Source organism: Leopardus geoffroyi, chromosome D3 (assembly GCF_018350155.1).
Source record: "Leopardus geoffroyi isolate Oge1 chromosome D3, O.geoffroyi_Oge1_pat1.0, whole genome shotgun sequence".
Taxonomy (NCBI): domain Eukaryota; kingdom Metazoa; phylum Chordata; class Mammalia; order Carnivora; family Felidae; genus Leopardus; species Leopardus geoffroyi.
Genome location: NC_059339.1, coordinates 48,391,129 through 48,410,433, shown reverse-complemented (window position 1 = coordinate 48,410,433; position 19,305 = coordinate 48,391,129). Strand labels below are relative to the sequence as shown.

At 37.6% G+C, this 19,305-nt stretch overlaps 1 protein-coding gene across 1 annotated transcript in view; it reads right to left on the bottom strand.

Annotated features, from left to right (window-relative positions):
- Window positions 1-293: 293 nt before the first annotated feature.
- Window positions 294-19,305, bottom strand: part of PSMA8 (proteasome 20S subunit alpha 8) — a 48,825-nt gene continuing 29,813 nt past the window's right edge. The window contains exons 3-7 of the mRNA XM_045457968.1: window positions 15,110-15,234; window positions 12,370-12,492; window positions 4,372-4,491; window positions 4,195-4,257; window positions 294-755 (exon numbers count right to left, since the gene is read on the bottom strand). Of these exons, the coding sequence (XP_045313924.1) occupies window positions 663-755; window positions 4,195-4,257; window positions 4,372-4,491; window positions 12,370-12,492; window positions 15,110-15,234 (524 nt within the window). The 3' untranslated portion in view covers window positions 294-662. The remainder of the gene's footprint in view (window positions 756-4,194; window positions 4,258-4,371; window positions 4,492-12,369; window positions 12,493-15,109; window positions 15,235-19,305) is intronic.

Below are 19,305 nucleotides of genomic sequence, written 5' to 3'. Positions count from 1 at the left end.
ACTGGACACTAAGATAAAATAAAAACTGAAACTAAGAATTTTATATGTATCCATTTCTCTCCTTGTTTTCCTATATATAGTACCTCATTCAGATGCTCTTATAAGCTCTTACCACACTTTAACTGCCTATCTAGATTAGGCCTTTAATAATTGTTCTGTGGAAAAAAATAATGTACTGCAACTTATAAAATGACAAAGGTAAAATAAATATGATAAAATGTTTAAAAATGAAGAAGGCTCTGACAAAATTTTGGCAATTTACCAACACAAAGATGTTTTTATCATTCGTGAAGTATGACTCAGTATTCAGTTTATTTTGAAATAGCTATCTCTTTACCTGATAGTCAATACTCAAACATCAACAAATTATTAATTCTTAAAAATTAACGTTTTTTCTTAGGTTTGCATAAATAAGGCTCAGGCTTATATGGGATTATGACTGCTTTCAACAATTACCAAAATTTCTTTTCAAAGAATATCTTCATACTAAGGTAAGTCTGTCTATGTAACAGTCTGAAGACAGCCACAGATGTGGCATTCTCAAAACAGCATATAACTATTCAATGGAATGCTGCAAACCAACTTATTTCCTTTAAAACTTCACTAAGTAATTCCAAGGAGTAAAACAAAACATTAAAGGCTCCTAATGTTCATCCTAAGAATTAGGTAGTCTTCTTAGATTTTTTCTTCTCTGCTTCTTCCTTTTCCTTTTCTATTTCAGCTACTTGTAATTCAATTTCTTTGGCACTAAACATCTGAAAAGAAAAAAAATTTAAAAGCAAATTTCAATTACACCAGTAATTTCTAAATATTTCCAATATAAATTATATTTTATACATTTATATCTTATTTTTTGAAGTGTTTATTTATTTATTTTTGAGAGAGAGAGAGAAAGAGAGAGAGAGGGAGGTGCAGAGAGAGAGAGAGAAGAGAATCTCAAGCAGGCTCCAAACTGTTAGGCAGAGCCTGATATGGGGCTCGAACTCACAAACCATGAGATCATAACCTGAGCCAAAATCAAGGGTCAGATGCTTAACGACTTGACCCACCCAGCAGGTGCCCCTATACATTTATATTTACTCTTTCTTTCTGTTTCTGTTTCTTCTTTCTTTCTTTCTTTCTTTCTGAGACAGTGCAAGTGAGTGAGGGACAGAGAGAGATGCAAGAGAGAGGGAGAGAGGCAGAGAGAGAGGGAGACAGAGAGGGAGAGAGACAGAGAGGGAGAGAGAGGCAGGGATCACCTGAAATGGAGCCTGTGTTTTTTGTTTTTTTTTTTTAAACCCGCAACAGGGCTCATGGTCAACCAAAGTGGAGCTTGTGCTCACCTGAAATGGGTATTTATATTTTCTATTTAAACTTTAAATTTATATCTTCAAATATATAATATGTATGTAAGCAACATATTTATAACAAATATGGACAAAACTTAACTACATGACATTTCCACTATCATTGTGTTAAAAAAGAAAGGAGGGCAGAATGTTATATTGCATTACATATCATATATATGACTATAACTCTGAAAACATTTAAATGCAGACTCATTCTGTTTATGGGCAAGTAACTCATTGCCGAACTCCCTGCTCCTCTCCACTCCACTGTCTGACTCTCTAATAGGGTTGGCCTGTTTTACCAGCCACGAGAATAGCCAAAGCGGCAGGGAGAAGGTGACTTACACTGCTGTACAGCTCCCTCACTATAGTGTAAAGCAAAAACAGCTTTTATTTTATACAAATCAATTTTATTGTATTGAAAAGTAAAGAGGGGAGCAACTCGCTCAAGGTCACTCTACTAAATATACCAGTGTGCTGGAACTTAGGTCTCTGTAACTCTAAACTTAAACCCAGGTCTATCCAATTCCAAAGCACATGCCCTGTGTGTTACACAGCGTATCATGAAACAGCGTGTGGAGAGGCGGTGTAACTTTGCTGCCAGTGCGCATACCATCCTAGCACTCCTAAGTAAAAATATATGCATGCCTGGGTGTGTCTATCCCTGTGGGTAGACATGTACAGATGGTGCATCTGTCCTGAGACCCTCGACGGCAGGGATGACAACACGGCCCGGTTCCCATCTCTACACTCCATCTCAGCACCGTGGTTATTTTTGGGGGGCCGTCCAGAGGCAGGACCTCCACCCATTTCCCCATTTCTCTTAGTTATTGAAGCTTTGCCGCTGCCGTATCCTCACCTCCCCGTCTTCTGGCTGATGACCGGTACGAGGTGCGAATGTTGTGTCGGAACAAACGACAACAACACAACTCAAAAAACAAAAGGCCCACTGCTCCACCCAATGCTGACTTTAATACTGTATCCCCTTGAAATACTTCCTTCAAAACAGAAAGTATATGTAAAATAATCCTTCTTAGTATACTTTTCATATGGTTTCCCATGCTTTACGTGCTTTTTACACTCTCGGCTAGAGAGCTGGCAAACTGTACCGTGTACAGTTCTACCTAAGGAACAGTGGTGAACCGAATTTCAAATGTTCTTTAGCCAGTGAGTCCTCCATCACAATACTCTGGACAATTTATTTTGTGCCTCCGCAGTTTTAACCCATAATGGTTAACAAAAGGTACAGACTTGCCTCAAAGAAATAGAGAAAGGTTATCACACCAGGTATTAAAATTTATGTCTCACAGAGGCTCAAGGCACTTCTAACTGAAAAGGAGAGACAATAGATAAAAACCAGTAGACAATTAAGAGGAGTGGAGGGTTTCTGACATAATGAAGGATAATATTACATTAGAAGCCTGGAGGGCCAACAGCTATACTAACGGTAGCTGAATGACACTGGCTGGAAGCATATCTTGATTTTCAGAAGATCTAAAAAGACGGGAAGAATAACTGCTTTCTACAGAATACCTTGTTTTATTGTGCATCGCAAATACTACATTTTTAATAAATTGTTGGGGTTTTAATTTCTTTTAAGTAAGCTCTACATCCAACGTGGGGCTTAAATTCACAACCCCAAGATCAAGAGTCACATGCTCGACCAACCAAGCCAGCCAGACACCCCTGCATTTTTTACAAATTGAAGGTGTTTGGCAACCCTCCATCAAGCCAGTTTATTGGCACCACTTTTCCAACAGCATTTGCTCACTTTGTGTCTGTGTCACATTTTGGAAATTCACAGGTTTCAAATTTTTTCATTACTATTATATTTGTTATGGTGATCTGTAATCAGAAATTATGACTCACTGAAAGCTCAAATATTGGCTCGCATTTTTTAGCACTGTAATTTTTTAACATTCAATTTTTGAAAGAGAGCATGCAGGGGAGGGGCAGGAGGCAGGGAACAGACGATCTGAAGTGGGCTCCATGCTGACAGCAGCAAGCCCAATGCGGGGCTTGAACTCATGAACTGCGAGATCATGACCTGAGCCGAAGTCTGATGCTCAACCAACTGAGCCACCCAGGCACCGTAGCATTGTATTTTTTAATTAGGTACATTGTTTTTGTTTTTTTAGACAAAATGCACACTTAAAGAGACTACAGTATAGTGTAAATATAAATTTTACATGCATTGGGAAACCAAAAAATTCATTTGACTTGTTTTGTGGCAATATTGGCTTTTTTCTTTCTTTCTCTCTCTTTTTTTTTAGAGAATGTGTGTGTACGTGCAAGAGTCGGGGAGGGTCGAGGGAGAGAGAAAATCTCAAGCAGACTCCACGTCCATGGCACAGAGCCTGACTCGAGGCTCAGTCTCACAACTGTGACATCACCACCTGAGCTGAAATCAACAGTCAGATGCTCAACCAACTGAGCCAACCAGGTGGCCCTGCAATACTGGCTTTATGGCAGTGGTTGGAACTGAATCCTCAGCATCTCCGAGGTGTGCTTGTTTATGGTGCTAGGAATAAATATCCATAGGCAATGTTCTATACCAACCCCATATATGACTGGCTCAGTAGGGGTTCCTGCCTAGAAGAATACATACTAAATGGGGTAGGACTACATACAGATCTCAGCACCTCTAAGTCTTCGCAAAGGTAAGTGCTCACAATAAGCACATGCGAATTAGTGAACATTAGCCTACAGAAACAAAACAGAAGTCATCGTGCTGCCAGTGGATGCTAATGGAGTTTTCAGGCATTTAATGAAGATTCACAGGCGTCAACATTTTGACAAGATTCAACTGTCGTCAAATTACTTTATACTACATATGTTTTTTCCTCTTTGGTTAATGACTTACCTTCAAAGGCTGGTTTCTTCTTATTATAGCAAGTTCAATGTTTTTTCCACCAGACTGGACAACCTAATGTAGAATAAGTACAATAGTAGAATTACTTCAGCAAATTTTACTTTTTGAAGCAAATAGATAAGGGAAAAAAAACATGTTTTCCTGAATATGCTTTATTAGATCACTTACTTCTAGCAAAGCTCTTATTGCTAATTTGATAGCTTCATTGTCGTTTGCTATAGCATCTTCTGTGTAATTCTTTTCTAGAAATTCTCGGACAGTTTTAGCACTTCGGCCTATTGCATTTGCCTTGAAAAATAAGATAATTATTAATATCATTGCAGTATGAATGAATTTATGGTTACTCAGTGTAGAGTTTACTACCACATTTCTTAGTGTAATTACTACGTGAAAATTGTAGTTTTGAAAAATTAGCTAACATTTCAGCAGCTCATTTTGTTACTACATGAATAAACTGTAATGGTGGTATGACTTATCTTCAAACACACCACTGTCTTGTCCTACTCAATGCTTTCTACTACTTTAATGGCTTCCAACTCCTTGATAACCAGAAAAGATTGAAACAGTTGAAATTCCAAAAGAGGTAGAGAGGAAAGGAGGTATAACTTTGTAATACAGTACAAAAGGAAGAAAGAAAAAAGGAAAAAAGGACATTGGCATGAAGAAGAAACTGTTTATATGAATAGGACCGTGCGTATCATTTTCTTAGAACTTAGAATAGAATGGTCAACTAATTATGGATTCATTATCTTTGATTCTGTAAATGAGAGAAGATTCTTCTGTTCCATTCCCCATTTTTCTTTGTTCCTTCGAAATTTTCTTCAGATGAAGGAAAGGGGTGAACGATTGCCCTGGCTGCATGGCCACGCGTAATATATATATTTAGTTCAGTCTAAATATCTAGACGAGGGGCGCCTGGGTGGCTCAGTCAGTTAAGCGTCCGACTTCGGCTCAGGTCATGATCTCGTGGTCCGTGAGTTAGAGCCCCGCGTCGGCCCTGTGCTGACAGCTCAGAGCCTGGAGCCTGTTTCAGATTCTGTGTCTCCCTCTCTCTCTGACCCTCCCCCATTCATGCTCTGTCTCTGTCTCAAAAATAAATAAACGGTAAAAAAAAAATTATAAAAAAAATAAATATCTAGACGAGTATTAGTAATGATAATGATGATGATAACAGTAGTTCATATTAACAGAGCACTTACGTGCCAGGCACTATGCTGAGCATTTTGCATGGATTCTCTCATTCAACCATCACAAAAACAATTAAATAATTACTAACCCCAATTCACAAATGAAGAAATGGGAGGTTGGAAATGTCAAAATGAGCTTTCTCATCCTCAGCACTATTGACATTTTGAGCTGGATAATTCTTTGCTCGGGCGCTGCCCTGTGCATTGTAGGATGTGTAGCAGCCTCTACCCACTAGATGCCAGTAGCATCCCCCACCCCAGTTGTGACAACCAAACAGGTCTCTAGATATTGCCAAATGTCTCTCAGTGGGTACAAAATCACCCCAATTTGTGAACCAGTGCCTTAAGTAATTTTACCCAAGATCTCGGAAGACCGGGTAAGTAGAAGAGCTGAGCTTTGAAACCAAGTAGTTTGAAGTGACAGTCCAAGCTCTGAACTTTATACACTGTGCTGCCACCTGACCCTTCGCTTTGATGATTTTAGAGAGTGAGAGGAACCAGCAGAAAAGTCCATCCTTTCAATGAAGGATCCTGGCAGTGAATGAGGGAAAGTCTTAGTTCTAAGTGGTTATGGTTAGTTTTGATTATAAGAAAGAGATCTCAAAAGAGATTTTAGGAAGTGAGCATGAAAGCCTACCTTTTGTACTGCCTGACAGTGTATTGTTCCTGTTAGCAGAAGATTATTTTTATTTCACAGAACTTTTTCGATGCCTTTAGATTTCAGAGGACTAAAATAAATAGTTGTGAAATTTTAAATTGAATCTTGTGGCTTTGAAATTTCACTAAGATCAAAGGTAAAGACTGGTATGACTTTGGAGTATTATTAGCTACTAGTTTTGGGGGGGTAACTAGGTGTTGCTATGAGAGGAAGAACATAAGGTAGTGGTTTATCCAAAAAATCTCACTGAGCCCTTAAAGGTCACCTTATAAATTCCTGGTGACTTTCCTGTCCAATTCTCCTAATTGCTAATATAAAAATTCTTTAATTCTTATCTACTTGACTGGTTTCTTAAGATCTTCTTGTCATGCTCAAGTCCTCACCCTTTCTCCCAACCCATCACCCACCCCTCCCCCAGCCCACTTCAGAAGACTCTGATAGTCTTGCAGTATTTTTTCCTGCCTGTAATGATTAATGATGATTTCTATAGCAAAGATCATTAGCAGCCAACGCCAATATCCATTCTTTGTGACAGAACTCTAGGCAATGTGCTTGCTGAAAAGTAGGATTTCCTAGCCCCAGCTACCAGTAGGAATAGATAAGTGGAAATAAATGGGTGGAATTTCTAGAAACCTTTGGTACCTGGAATGCAGACAGGTTGGCTGGAGATCTAGCAGCCACTTTGAGAGCATGGGCAAAGACTATGATAATAAAAGAGACAAATACCAGTGACCATCTATCCTCAAACTTCTAAGTATATGAGGAAAATAAACCCTTATATGTTAAGAATCATCACATCCCTGTTGTTAAGAGCCAAAACAATACCTTGCAGATGTATCTTGGTATATCTCAAAGATATACAGAATAAAAATTGATAAACAAGGTCATTTTGGCAGCAATACTTTATTTACTATTAGAATTTCTTAGCTGATGAGTAATAGAACAATGTTATCCTTTGTGTGGTCTCATACGGAATGTATGAAAGCTTGATGACTCTTGGAACTTTCTCCCTTTTAAGTCCACTCTAATCAGTCTCTCGTCACTATGAGAAGTTCCTGTCAAGGTCACCAATGACCTGCCCATTGCCAAATCCAGTCATTTCACTTTTCATCTGACTCAGTGGCACTGACTCAGCTGATCAACTCTTCTTGGAATGGTGTTTTCACTTGTGATCCAGGATGCCACTCTCTGGGTACTCTTCCTTTACAGACTATGCTGGCTCCTTCCCCATCTTCCACTGGTCCACTGCCCCTAACCTAGATTATTATTGGACATAGCCTTCTAACTTGTTTGCCTGCTTCGACCTTACTATACAGTCTATTTCAATACAGCAGCCACACAGATACTTTAAAAATATAAAAGTCAGATCATGTTATTCTACTATGCAAAAAAATCAAATGGCTCTCTACATCGCCCTATTTAATATGCAAGTCCTACAATGGCCTTTTTGATCCTGTAAGATCAGTCCCCTCCTGCTTCTTACTTCATCCTTCATCACTATCTTTCTGCAGTCACCACAGCACAGTCATATGCTCTGCATACAGCTTGATGTCTCACAGATATGGAACATACTGCTGCCTTATTGGTTCCTGTTTGGAATACCACAGAAATAACTACCTGGCTCGCTCCTTTACTTTCTTCAGGCCTCTGTTCACATATCGCTTTTTCAAAGGTGCTTTCCCTGACTACCTTACCTACCAATCACATTCTCTCCTCCCAACCTGTTCTTTTTCCCCAAAGGATTTGTTACATGTATACCATCAGTACATATTTTTGTTATCTCTGTATCCCCAGAACCTAGAACAATATTTGATATGCAATTCAAATATTTATAGATGGAATATTTTTTTAAGTTTTTTTTTTTTTTTGAGAGAGTGTGAGCATGCATGTGAGTGATGGAGGGGCAGAGATAGAGGGAGAGAGACAATCCTAAGCAGGTTCTGCACTGTTAATGTAGAGCCCAATGTGGGGCTTGATCTCATGAACTGTGAGATCATAATATGAGCCCAAATCAACAGTCAGACACTTAACCGATTGAGCTCCCCAGGCACCCCTAGAGGGAATATTTGTTAAATGATGGACTCTTTATATATTTTACTTTGTAACTTTTGATAGTGAATTATCTTTGGGAATCCTACACTACAATATCCCTGGCACAGAGGTATCTTCAACTCACAGGATTATTGCTCTTGTACTCAATTTCTTCTTTATTTCTGGCCCCTTAGGATTTTGTCCTTTTTGTAAGTTCAGCTATGCATTAAAAACATGTTAATGACCATTCTAGTATTCTATGTGGTTGCAGGAGGATTTCTGATTAATATAATTTAATGTAATGTGCCAAACCCCAGAACCCATTACTCCAAGTAAAAATAATATTTTCTGCAATATGAAAACATAAAGAAGAAGAAAAATATTTCAAAAAGGGTGTTTCCACTGATCTGGATACTGCCAGAACTACACAGCTAACTGATTTCTTAAGACTCTTCTGTCATGGAAGGGGCAGCTATATGTCTTTATTGGAAGAGAAACTTACTCCGGATAGGAGTTTTATTTCCCTGTAACAAATGCCTCACCTTCTGTGAACTTCCTGAATGTTTTCTTCACCATGATGGTATCCTACAAAACACTGCTGGTGACCAAGGAGGAACTGAGAGAATATACTTGTGCCCATAGGATTCACTGGTCTTATGTTCTGTAATCCTAAAGAAGCCAGCCTAGTAAAAATAGGGAATAGCCAACTGAAGACTCAGTTATAGCACCAGGGGTGTGTGTGTGTTGGGATGGGGGGGGTGGGGAACAGCATCTTCTGAAGCCAGGTTTATGTTCGACAAGATCCTCTTGTGTGCCTGGAAACAGGATCATAGCCACAAATCTAGGAGTCAAGGGATAGATGTCTCATTAAACCCCTGATATCCCACTAATAAAATTTTTGCTTCTAAGGTTGTTTCAGTTTATTGAAAAAAAAACTTTTTTAATGTTTATTTATTTTTGAGACAGAGCGAGACAGAGCATGAACAGGGGAGGGTCAGAGAGAGAAGGAGGCACAGAATCTGAAACAGGCTCCAGGCTCCGAGCTGTCAGCACACAGCCCGACACCGGGTTCGAACTCACGGACTGTGAGATCATGACCTGAGCCAAAGTCGGCTGCTTAACCGACTGAGCCACCCAGGCGCCCCAGGTTGTTTCAGTTTAAAGGTCCTAGTTCTCAAGTTGGCAGTGTGGTAGGGGAGGGAGAAGAGGCAATGTTCTACTAGGGGATATAACAATAATTTCACTGAACTAGAAGCTGAGACTTCCACTTGGCAATTTTGGACTCCTCATGCCGTTGAACCAGTAGGCAAATAATGGGTTACTGTGAGGATGGTATGATTTATTCTGATTATCAAGGGAAATAAAGTTACTATTATACAATGGGACCAGGGAGATGTCTTGTACTCAAGGGATTTTCTGGAGATCTCTCTTATTATTCCCATATAAAGCGAAAAAAGTTAACTCAAGGCTCTATAATCCATTAAGGCAGGATCACTAATGGACCATAATCTTAAAAAAACAAAAGTCTGTGTTAACATGCCAGATAAAGAACCTCAACAAACCGACCAAAGTGCTGGTAACAGTTATTTCTGTTCTCATTTCTGCAACAGGTCAGGTGGCCAGAGTTTATATTTTTAATTTCCCATTTCCATAATTCATTTCATGCGTCCTCTCTCTGCGCCTTGTAAAAAACTACATCCTAGCACTGTGAAAGTGTTGGCTCCACATGGTACCACAGCCATGTCCTCAACAGCCCATTGTATCACTTTATCAGGCTACTTGGTAAAAAACAAACCATAGACATGAAAAAAACAAAAAAAACCCCACCTGATCTCATGGCTAAAGTGCTATATATAGTTTCCCCAAAACAGAAATAAAGCCAGAAGATTTTATTCTACCTTTCAAGACTGGGTATCAGAGTTTATATAACACACAAAAAGAATCATTTGGCCTAAGCATGATGTAGTGGAAGGAACACTGTACTAATAAGGCAGAAGACCCTAAGTTCTAATGACAGTTTTGTCATTAACTAGTGGTGTGGCTCTTTAAAAAAATCACTTGACTCCTGAGTCTCACTTACCAAATACGTAAAATGAAAAAGTTTCCAAATGTTTTTTTGTTATCATTTTTTTAAGTTGCATTTGATTTCAACCAAAATCCTACAAGAAAGTACAATGTGTGACATCAGTAAAATGGTTATGGGGTATACATGTGTGCAGACGTATGCACACACCTGTTCACACCCTCCACCTCTACTACATGTTCTTCAGACACCACGGCAAAGCATAGTTTCAGACCTAATGATAAATGAGATCCCCTAAATTAAAAAAAAGTCCATAATTTTCCTAACTAGTTGACGTTGCAATAAAAGTGCTTCTCTGTATGACCCTAGGGAGCAAACAGATTAAAATGAAAAATTATGTAAACTTGGAAATTATTATGTTATGATATTGAAATGAAATGTAATGATGTAATAATTAATACAAACAGAAGATGGCAGACTTCAAAATATTTTGAGAAAGGCTATAATAACTTGTTGAAAGTATAGATTTGGGAAACATAAGAAATCTAGTCCACGTAAAAGATTTCTTAAATTGGCAGAAAAAAGTCTGGTATTTGCAGCAGGTAAATTCACAGTTTCTGATTACCAATTAGTTTGTCCAGGTAACTTAAAAGAAGGTGTGTAGCTTACACAAATATTCAGATCTTTGTGGCAAGAATATAATCCACTGTTTTACTGGCCTGGTTAATTGGTTTATAAAACAGAATGAGTGTGATTAGCCCAAAAAACTCCTTTAGTTAATACAAACATAAAGACCAAGGTAATATTTCCCCATTAATTGATTTGGCTTTTATTTTTATATTTAATTTTAATTTAATTATTTTTTTTTTTTTTAGAGAGAGTGTGTACACAAGTGAGCAAAGGGCAGAGAAACAGAGAGAGAGAATCCCAGGAGGGGCAGAGAGAGAGGGAGGGGATGGGAGAGAGAGAGAGAGAGAGAGAGAGAGAGAGAGAGAGAAAAGCGAGGCTCACCTGAAATGGGGCTCGTGTTTACCCGAAGCAGGGTTTGAGCTCACCTGATATGGGACTTGAACTCATGAACTGTGAGATCATGACCTGAGCCAAAGTCAGATACTTAACGACTAAGCCACCCAGGTGCCCTATTTGACTTTTAATAACAGTAAAATAAACTCTTCATGAAAATTTTTTTAAGCTTATTTATTTGAGAGAGAGAGCGAGTGTGCAAGTGTGTGTGAGTAGGGGAGGGGCAGAGAGGGAGAGAAAGAATCCCAAGCAGGCTCCCTGCTGTCAGTGCAGAGCCCAATGTGGGAATCTATCTCATGAACCATGAGATCATGACCTGAGCCAAAATCAAGAATCAGATGCTTAACTGACTGAGCCACCCAGGCGCCCTCACGAAATTATTTAAAGCTTGGGTGTTTAAACTTTAATAATATAAAAAATTATTTAGATTTTATGGGGTACTTCTATATTTATATATGAGAATATACAAGAACTTATTTCTGGAAACTGTCACTAGTTTCCCTAGGCCCTGGACTTTTGTATTAGATTTGAATGTACCATTAAGCAAAGTTAGTATTTAGGTACTGAAACAGGAATGACAACTTATCCAGAAAACAAACTATATTCCAAGAATTATGTGGAGAAAATTGTAATGTACTGCCATATAAATTGTACCCCAAACCGATTCATGGTTTGGGGTACTCTAAGTCTCGAATAAAGGATGCGTTAAATACTTCACTATGGGGCTTAAATGCTCATTCAATTGTGTGTTAACAGCAACTGGATATATCTCTTATTTGGCCATTTACATATACTTAGGTTTGTCACATCTTTTCAAAAGGAAAAGACCTTGTGATTAATAAAACAAAGTGTTTCTCTATCCATCAAAAACCATCGTAGTTGGTGACTAGCTAAATGGTTACATAAAGTTTGTACCACCATCAGTATTTTAATGCAACAAGGGACGCCTGGTTAAGCATCCGACTTCGGCTCGGGTCATGATCTTGCGGTCCGTGAGTTCAGGCCCAGAGTCGGGCTCTGTGCGGACAGCTCAGAGCCTGGAGCCTGTTTCAGATTCTGTGTCTCCCTCTCTCTCTGCCCCTCCCCCACTCATGCTCTCTCTCTGAGAAATGAATAAACCTTAAAAAAATTAAGAAAAATATTTTAATGCAACATAATTTTTGTCATGTCCCTGAAAACGATAAAACTTTACTGTGAGTACATTTACTTAACTTCTAAACTATATTAACAAATTCATGACTTACCTTCCAAGCATGGTAAGTACCAGAAGGATCAGTCTGATATAATCTTGGGATACCATCATCATCAAAACCTACAATTAAGGCAGAAATGCCAAAAGGTCTTCGCCCATTGCTTTGTGTATATTTCTGAAAAATAAAGTGTTTTTCAACTACTTTTTCTATGAGGCCATACAAAGAACAGCACTATTACTTACCAACTAAGAAATTCTAACAGTATTCCGTATTTCTTTAAGATCCTCTTTCTGACTTCTTCTGGAGTAACTTCAATCCATGATGAAATTTTAATGAAATTAATGCATACAGTATGTAAAATTAAATAATTAAGAGTGCTTATATATGGTCTTAAAACTATTTTCTCATTGCTTTATATGCTTTTTGGTAACATAACTAGACTATAATCTTGTTAATATAGCAGAGAACTGTATATGTCACACCATTTTGGTTCCCACCTAGTAAAGCTGATTTTAGTGAGCTGTGCTTTGGAAGGAAGTCCTTGGGGTTTACTCTGAGAGATACTACAGTTGTCACTACTATAATCAGTACTTTTACTTGATACTATTATCAAGGATATTCTGTTCACTCTATACTAAGTTATCTCTACAGAAAACCCAACTAAGAGATTTCTTTCAGTTCCCAAACAAGGAAACCTTTATCTCTCTGGAAGAAAAAGCATTTTTTTTTCCCTCCCAGACAACAGGGCACTGGAAACCAATTGTATTTCTTTTTACTTTACTGCCAGGAACTTCCTGAGAGTGGAATTCCCACTAATTCTGAGACTGGTGCCCCTAGAAGTCGTGCACAGGGCAGCCCTGACAGAAAGCTCAAGTCCACACCTTTTTTTCATTTTATTATTATATATTTTTATTAGCCACTTCAAATTTTGAATGCAAACAGTTGTGCTACAAATATAAATAAACTCTTAATGAGCAGGGTTTGTGTCTTTATTCTCCTGTATTTCTTAATATTCCTAGTTCACACAGAGGTATGAAGTAAATGTTTTGTAAATATACCTCAGAGGAGAGACCCTCTTATTTGCTTAAACAACCATGTTTTTTTTTTTCTTTAATGAAAAAGTAGTACTTGCACAGGGTTAAAATAATTTAGAAGTACAAAAGGAGTACATAAAAGATCTCTTTTGTCTCACAGCCCCAGGCCCCTTCCCAGTAGCAACCCCACTATTACAGGTTTACAATGTATATTAAATGTTCTGTGTATAGCCTTTATATATCTAGAAGAAAAACTAAAGCCACAATTGGGAACCTTGTATATACAATGCTCTACATCTTGTTTTTTAGTGGGTACCTTTTTAACGACTGAGAAAATCAAGCCAAAATAAAGTAGAAAAATATAAAAATGTTGGACTTCCTTGAGACATGAATTAAAAAAAAAACAAAATAGGGTAATTTTTTATAAGTATATAGTCTAAAAGTTTAGTATCTAGAATATATAGTCTATAAAGAAATCTCTACATGGACAATGACTAAATCCATGCCAGAAAATATTCTAAATGCTTTAGATGTATTAATCATTTAATTCACAATGCAGCTCAACGAACTAGGTATTATTGTAATGTTTATTCCATAAAGAAGAAAATTACAAAAAAAAACAGACTAAATAGTGTGCTGACGGCATTAACTAGAAAGTAGCAAAGCCAGGATTCAAACCCCCAATGTGCTCCTGGAGGCACATTCTTAACCACCAAGAGTGCCTGTCAAAAGGAAAGATAGTTTACACTAGAAGAAATGAAAATAGCAAATGAACATGTGGGAAGAAAATCAACCTCACTACTAATTATAAAATACAAATTAAAACAACTATTACAGTACTATGTTATACTTATTTGCGAAATAAAAGAAAAATGGAAACCCAAGGCTGATGATCCTTCAGGGATACATTTATGCATTGCTGGTTGCACAATAAAAATTGGTTCAATCTTTTTACCAAGCAATTTAGCTACATATAACAAGAGTCTTAAAACCAATTACAATCTCTAATCTAGTAATCTCATACTGAAAATTAATTTAACAATATAATTCAAAAAAGAAAACTAAAAGCTATGACAAAGATAGAGTAATGCTATTAAAGTACTAAATTGAGAAAGGGAATGAGAAAGGGAAAGAAACTGGAAACAATCTAAATAATTTCCAGTGAGCAACTGGAAACAGTATTACATAGTTAGTAAGAATGGTAAGTATGCATAAGGACTATGCTGGCATACATAAAGGGCACATAAAATGAGAGTAAGAGAATACTTATATACATCATGATTATATGTAATGTCAACCTGTGTATCTATGTATGGATTCAGAAGTCAAATCCAAACATGATCAGTTTTGTTTAGGTTTGCAGGTGAAAGAATCATGGGTATTTCTTTAGTAAACTTAAAAGAAAAGAAAAAGGTTTTCGTTACTGTATCACGAGAAGTACAGAAATCCTCTTAAAATATGAGATTTATTGCTCTTTTAAATTTTAATAGAATTCCCAGAATTGATAGTGACTGAGGTTTCTAACGATCAAATCAATCCAGTCCACTGGAATAAGAGTGTGAATATGAAGTAAATGTGAGAAGGAATAAGGAGTTTAGTAGATTTAATGGATTAAATGAAGTAAATGTGAAGAGGAATAAGGAGTTTAGTAGATTTAATGGATTAAATGACTGGAGTGCTTATAGTATTCCCATGACAGGAACCATAATGATGCAAAAGAAGAAAGCCTGAAGAAATCTGTCGGAATACTGGCTTACCTGCTTCAAGGTTGCTATGAAGCGAGTTATATATTCTACAGTTACTGGATCCTCAACTGTAAGCTTATGACTCTGACACTCCACACGGGCTCTGTTGATTACCACTCTAGCATCAGCAGTCAGTCCTATAAAAGTAGGCAATGCGTTATTTAAAAAATGGCTTTTTTCTTATCAAAAGGTTTTATTTAAAGCTACTATGAAATCTTTCTTGTAATGTCCATTTTTATCAATATATGTCCATTATAAACAATTTGTAATTCTTGTAAAATAGAGTATCACTTGTCTGACATTCAACACTTAAACTGATTCATTCTTATTTGCTTTCAAAAAAAATCTTATTTATTTTGATTCAGCATGGGCCCGACGTGGGGCTTCATCCCATGACCAAGAGATCATGACCTGAGCCAATATCAGGAATCGGATGCTTAACTGTCTGAGTTACCCAGGCACCCCTTATTTACTTTTTAAAGAAAATGGTTTATTTTTAATTTTTTAAAATTTATTTATTTATTTTGAGAGAGAATGAGAGAGTGAGCAGGGGAGGGGCAGAGAGAGAGGGGGAGAGAGAGAATCCCAAGCAGGCTCCACACCATCAGCATGGAGCCTGATGTGGGGCTTGAACTCACGAATCATGAGATCGTGACCTGAGCCAAAACCAAGTGTCAAGCACTTAACTGACTAAGCCACCCAGGCACCCCAAGAAAATGGCTTTAAAGAATAGTAGTTAGACACTAGCATTAAGTAAACTATTTCTCAAAGATCAAAATGGTTTAATTCACAGTAGCTGAGCTGGTTATTAGGTTTTACTAACCATTTTCTAAAAATCTCTGTAGTTATAGTTTTTAAAAATGTTTAAGTTTATTTATTTAGAAAGAATTCAAGCAGGCTCAACGTTGTCAGTGCAGAACCGGACCTGGGGCTAGATCACATGAACCATGAGATCATGTCCTGAGCTGAAGTCAAGAGTCAGACACTTAACCAGCCAAGCCACCTAGGTGCCCCTGTAGTTGTTTTTTAAAACCTATTTTTGGAGAAAATACCAGTGGCAGACTGATCAAAGGCTGAGGATTTATCCTGGTTCCAAAATCAATATACTTATTACCTAAATTATGAAGTAAGCTGGATTTCTCCTTATGAAAACAATATTACTTCATTATCAAAAATCTATCCATTGCCTTCAAAATGCATTCAGTATAACTGTGACATACCACTTCTTAGCTTTTTGTCTAAAATTAAGGGTTTGAAAATCAAGAATTTTAAAACAGAAAAAGAAAACATGTCTTCCTTTTGCCATACCAAAACATCATGTAATTGATTCTCAATACTTTATAAGGAAATAAAATGTTTCTATAAAAAACTGACCTAAAACTTAAATGCAACAGTTGCAAACATTTCATTCATTCATTCGTTTTTTTATTATTTTTAAAAATTTAAATCCAAATTTGTTAACATATAGTGTAATAATAATTTTAGGAGTAGAATTTAGTGATTCATCACTTACATATAACACCCAGCGCTCATCCCAACAACGTGATATCCTCCTTAATGCCCCTCACCCCTGTAGCCCTTCCCCCCCACCCAACACTGCGCTAGCAATGCTCAGTTTGTTCTCTGTATTTAAGAGTCTCTTATAGTTTATCTGTGTTTTCATGACCTTATGTTCATCTGTTTTGTTTCTTAAATTACATGAGTGAAATCATATATTTGTCTTTCTCTGACTTATTTCTCTTAGCATAACATAATCTAGTTCCATCCACGTTGTTGGAAATGGCAAGATTTCATTCTTCTTGATTGTCGAGTAATATTCCATCGTGCATATATATACACCACTTCTTTATCCATTCATCAGTTGATGGACATTTTGGCTCTTTCCATACTTTGGCTATGGTTAATAGTGCTGCTACAAACACTGGGGTGCACGTGCCCCTTTGAATCAGCATTTTTGTATGCTTTGGATAGACACCTAGTAGTGCAATTGCTGGGTCATAGGGTAGTTCTATTTTTAACTTTTTGAGGAACCTCCATACTATTTCCCAGAGTGGCTACATCAGTTTGCATTCCCACCAGCAGTGCAAAAGGGTGGTTCTTTCTCTGCATCCTTGCCAACATTTGTTGTTTCTGAAGTTGTTAATTTTAGCCATTCTGACAAGTGTGAGTGGTATCTCATTGTGGCTTTATTTTTTAAAAACGTTTGTTTATTTTTGAGAGAGAGAGAGAGAGCGAGCGAGCGCACATGAGCGGGGAGGGGCAGAGAGAGAGGAAGACACAGATTCCAAAGCATGCGCCAGGCTCTGAGCTGTCAGCACAGACCCTGACACGGGGCTTGAATCCACGAACCAGGAGATCATGACCTGAGCCAAAGTCAGATGCTTAACCAACTGAGCCACCATAGCGCCCCCTCATTGTGATTTTGATTTGTATTTCCTTGATGATGAGTGATGTTGAGCATCTTTTCATGTGTCTGTTAGCAATCTGGATGTCTTCTTTGAAGTGTCTATTCATGTCTTTTGACCATTTCTTCACTGGATTAATGTTTTTTGGATGCTGAGTTTGATAAGTTTTTTGGATGTTGAGTTTGATAAGTTCTTCACAGATTTTGGATACTGATCCTTTAACTGATATGTCATTTGCAAATATCTTCTCCAATTCTGTCGGTTGCCTTTTAGTTTTGTTGATTTGTTTCCTTTGCTATTCAGGAAGTTTTTATCTTAATGAGGTCCCAATAGTTCATTTTTGCTTTTGTTTCCCTTGCTTTTGGAGACATGTCAAGTAAGAAGTTGCTGTGGCCCAGGTCAAAGAGGTTGTTGCATGTTTTCTCCTCAGGATTAAAAAAAAAATTTTTTTTTAATGTTTATTTTTGAGAGAGAGAGTGTGAGCAGGGAAGGAGAGCAGACACAGAGGGAGATATAGAATCCAAAGCAGGCTCCAGGCTCTGAGCTGTCAGCATAGAGCCCTACACAGGGCTCAAACCCACAAATGGTGAGATCATGACCTGAGCCAAAGTCAGATGATTAACTGAGCCACCCAGGCGCCCCTCTCCTCTAGGATTTTGATGGCTTCCTGTCTTATGTTTAGGTCTTTCATCCATTTTGAGTTTATTTTTGTGTTTGGTGTAAGAAAGTGGTCCAGGTTCATTCTTCTGCTTGTCGCTGCCCAGTTTTCCTAATACCATTTGCTGAAGAGACTATCTTTTTTCCATTGGATATTCTTTCCTGCTTTGTCAAAGATTAGTTGGCTATATGGTTGTGGGTCCATTTCTGGGTTCTCTATTCTGTTCCATTGACGTATATGTCTGTTGTTGTGCCAATACCATACTGTCTTGATGACTACAGTTTTGTTTGGTTTTCTTTTTCAGGATTGCTTTGGCTATTTGGGGTCTTTTCTGGTTCCATACAAATTTTTAGGATCGTGTGTTCCAGCTCTGTGAAGAATTATGGTGTTATTTTGATAAGGATTACATTGAATATGTAGATTGCTTTGGGTAGTATAGACATTTTAACAATATTTGTTCTTCCAATCCAGGAGCATGGAATGTTTTTCCATTTTTTTGTGTCTTCTTCAATTTATTTTATAAGTTTTCTATAGTTTTCAGTGTATACATTTTTCACCTCTTTGGTTAGGTTTATTCCTAGATATGCCTATTCCAGCTTTCTTTTGATGACCATTAGCATGATAGATGGTTTTCCACCCCCTTACTTTCAATCTGTCAGTGTCTTTGGGTCTAAAATGAGTATCTTGTAAGCAGAATATAGATGGGTCTTGTTTTCTTATCCATTCTGATACTCTATGTCTTTTGACTGGAGTGTTTAGTCCATTGACATTTACAGTGTGTACTGAAAGATATGAATTTAGTGCCATTGTGTTGCCTGTAGTGTTGGGTTTTCTGATGATGTTCTCTGGTCCTTTCTAGTCTTTGTTGCTTTTGGTCTTTTTTGTTTTTTGTCTTTTCTCCACTCAAAGAGTCCCCATTAAAATTTCTTGCAAGGCTGGTTTAGCAGTCATGAACTTTAGTTTTTATTTGTGGGAAACTCTATCTCTATTTTTTTTTTTTTTAACGTTTTTTATTTATTTTTGAGACAGAGAGAGACAGAGCATGAACGGGGGAGGGGCAGAGAGAGAGGGAGACACAGAATCGGAAGCAGGCTCCAGGCTCCGAGCCATCAGCCCGGAGCCCGACGCGGGGCTCGAACTCACGG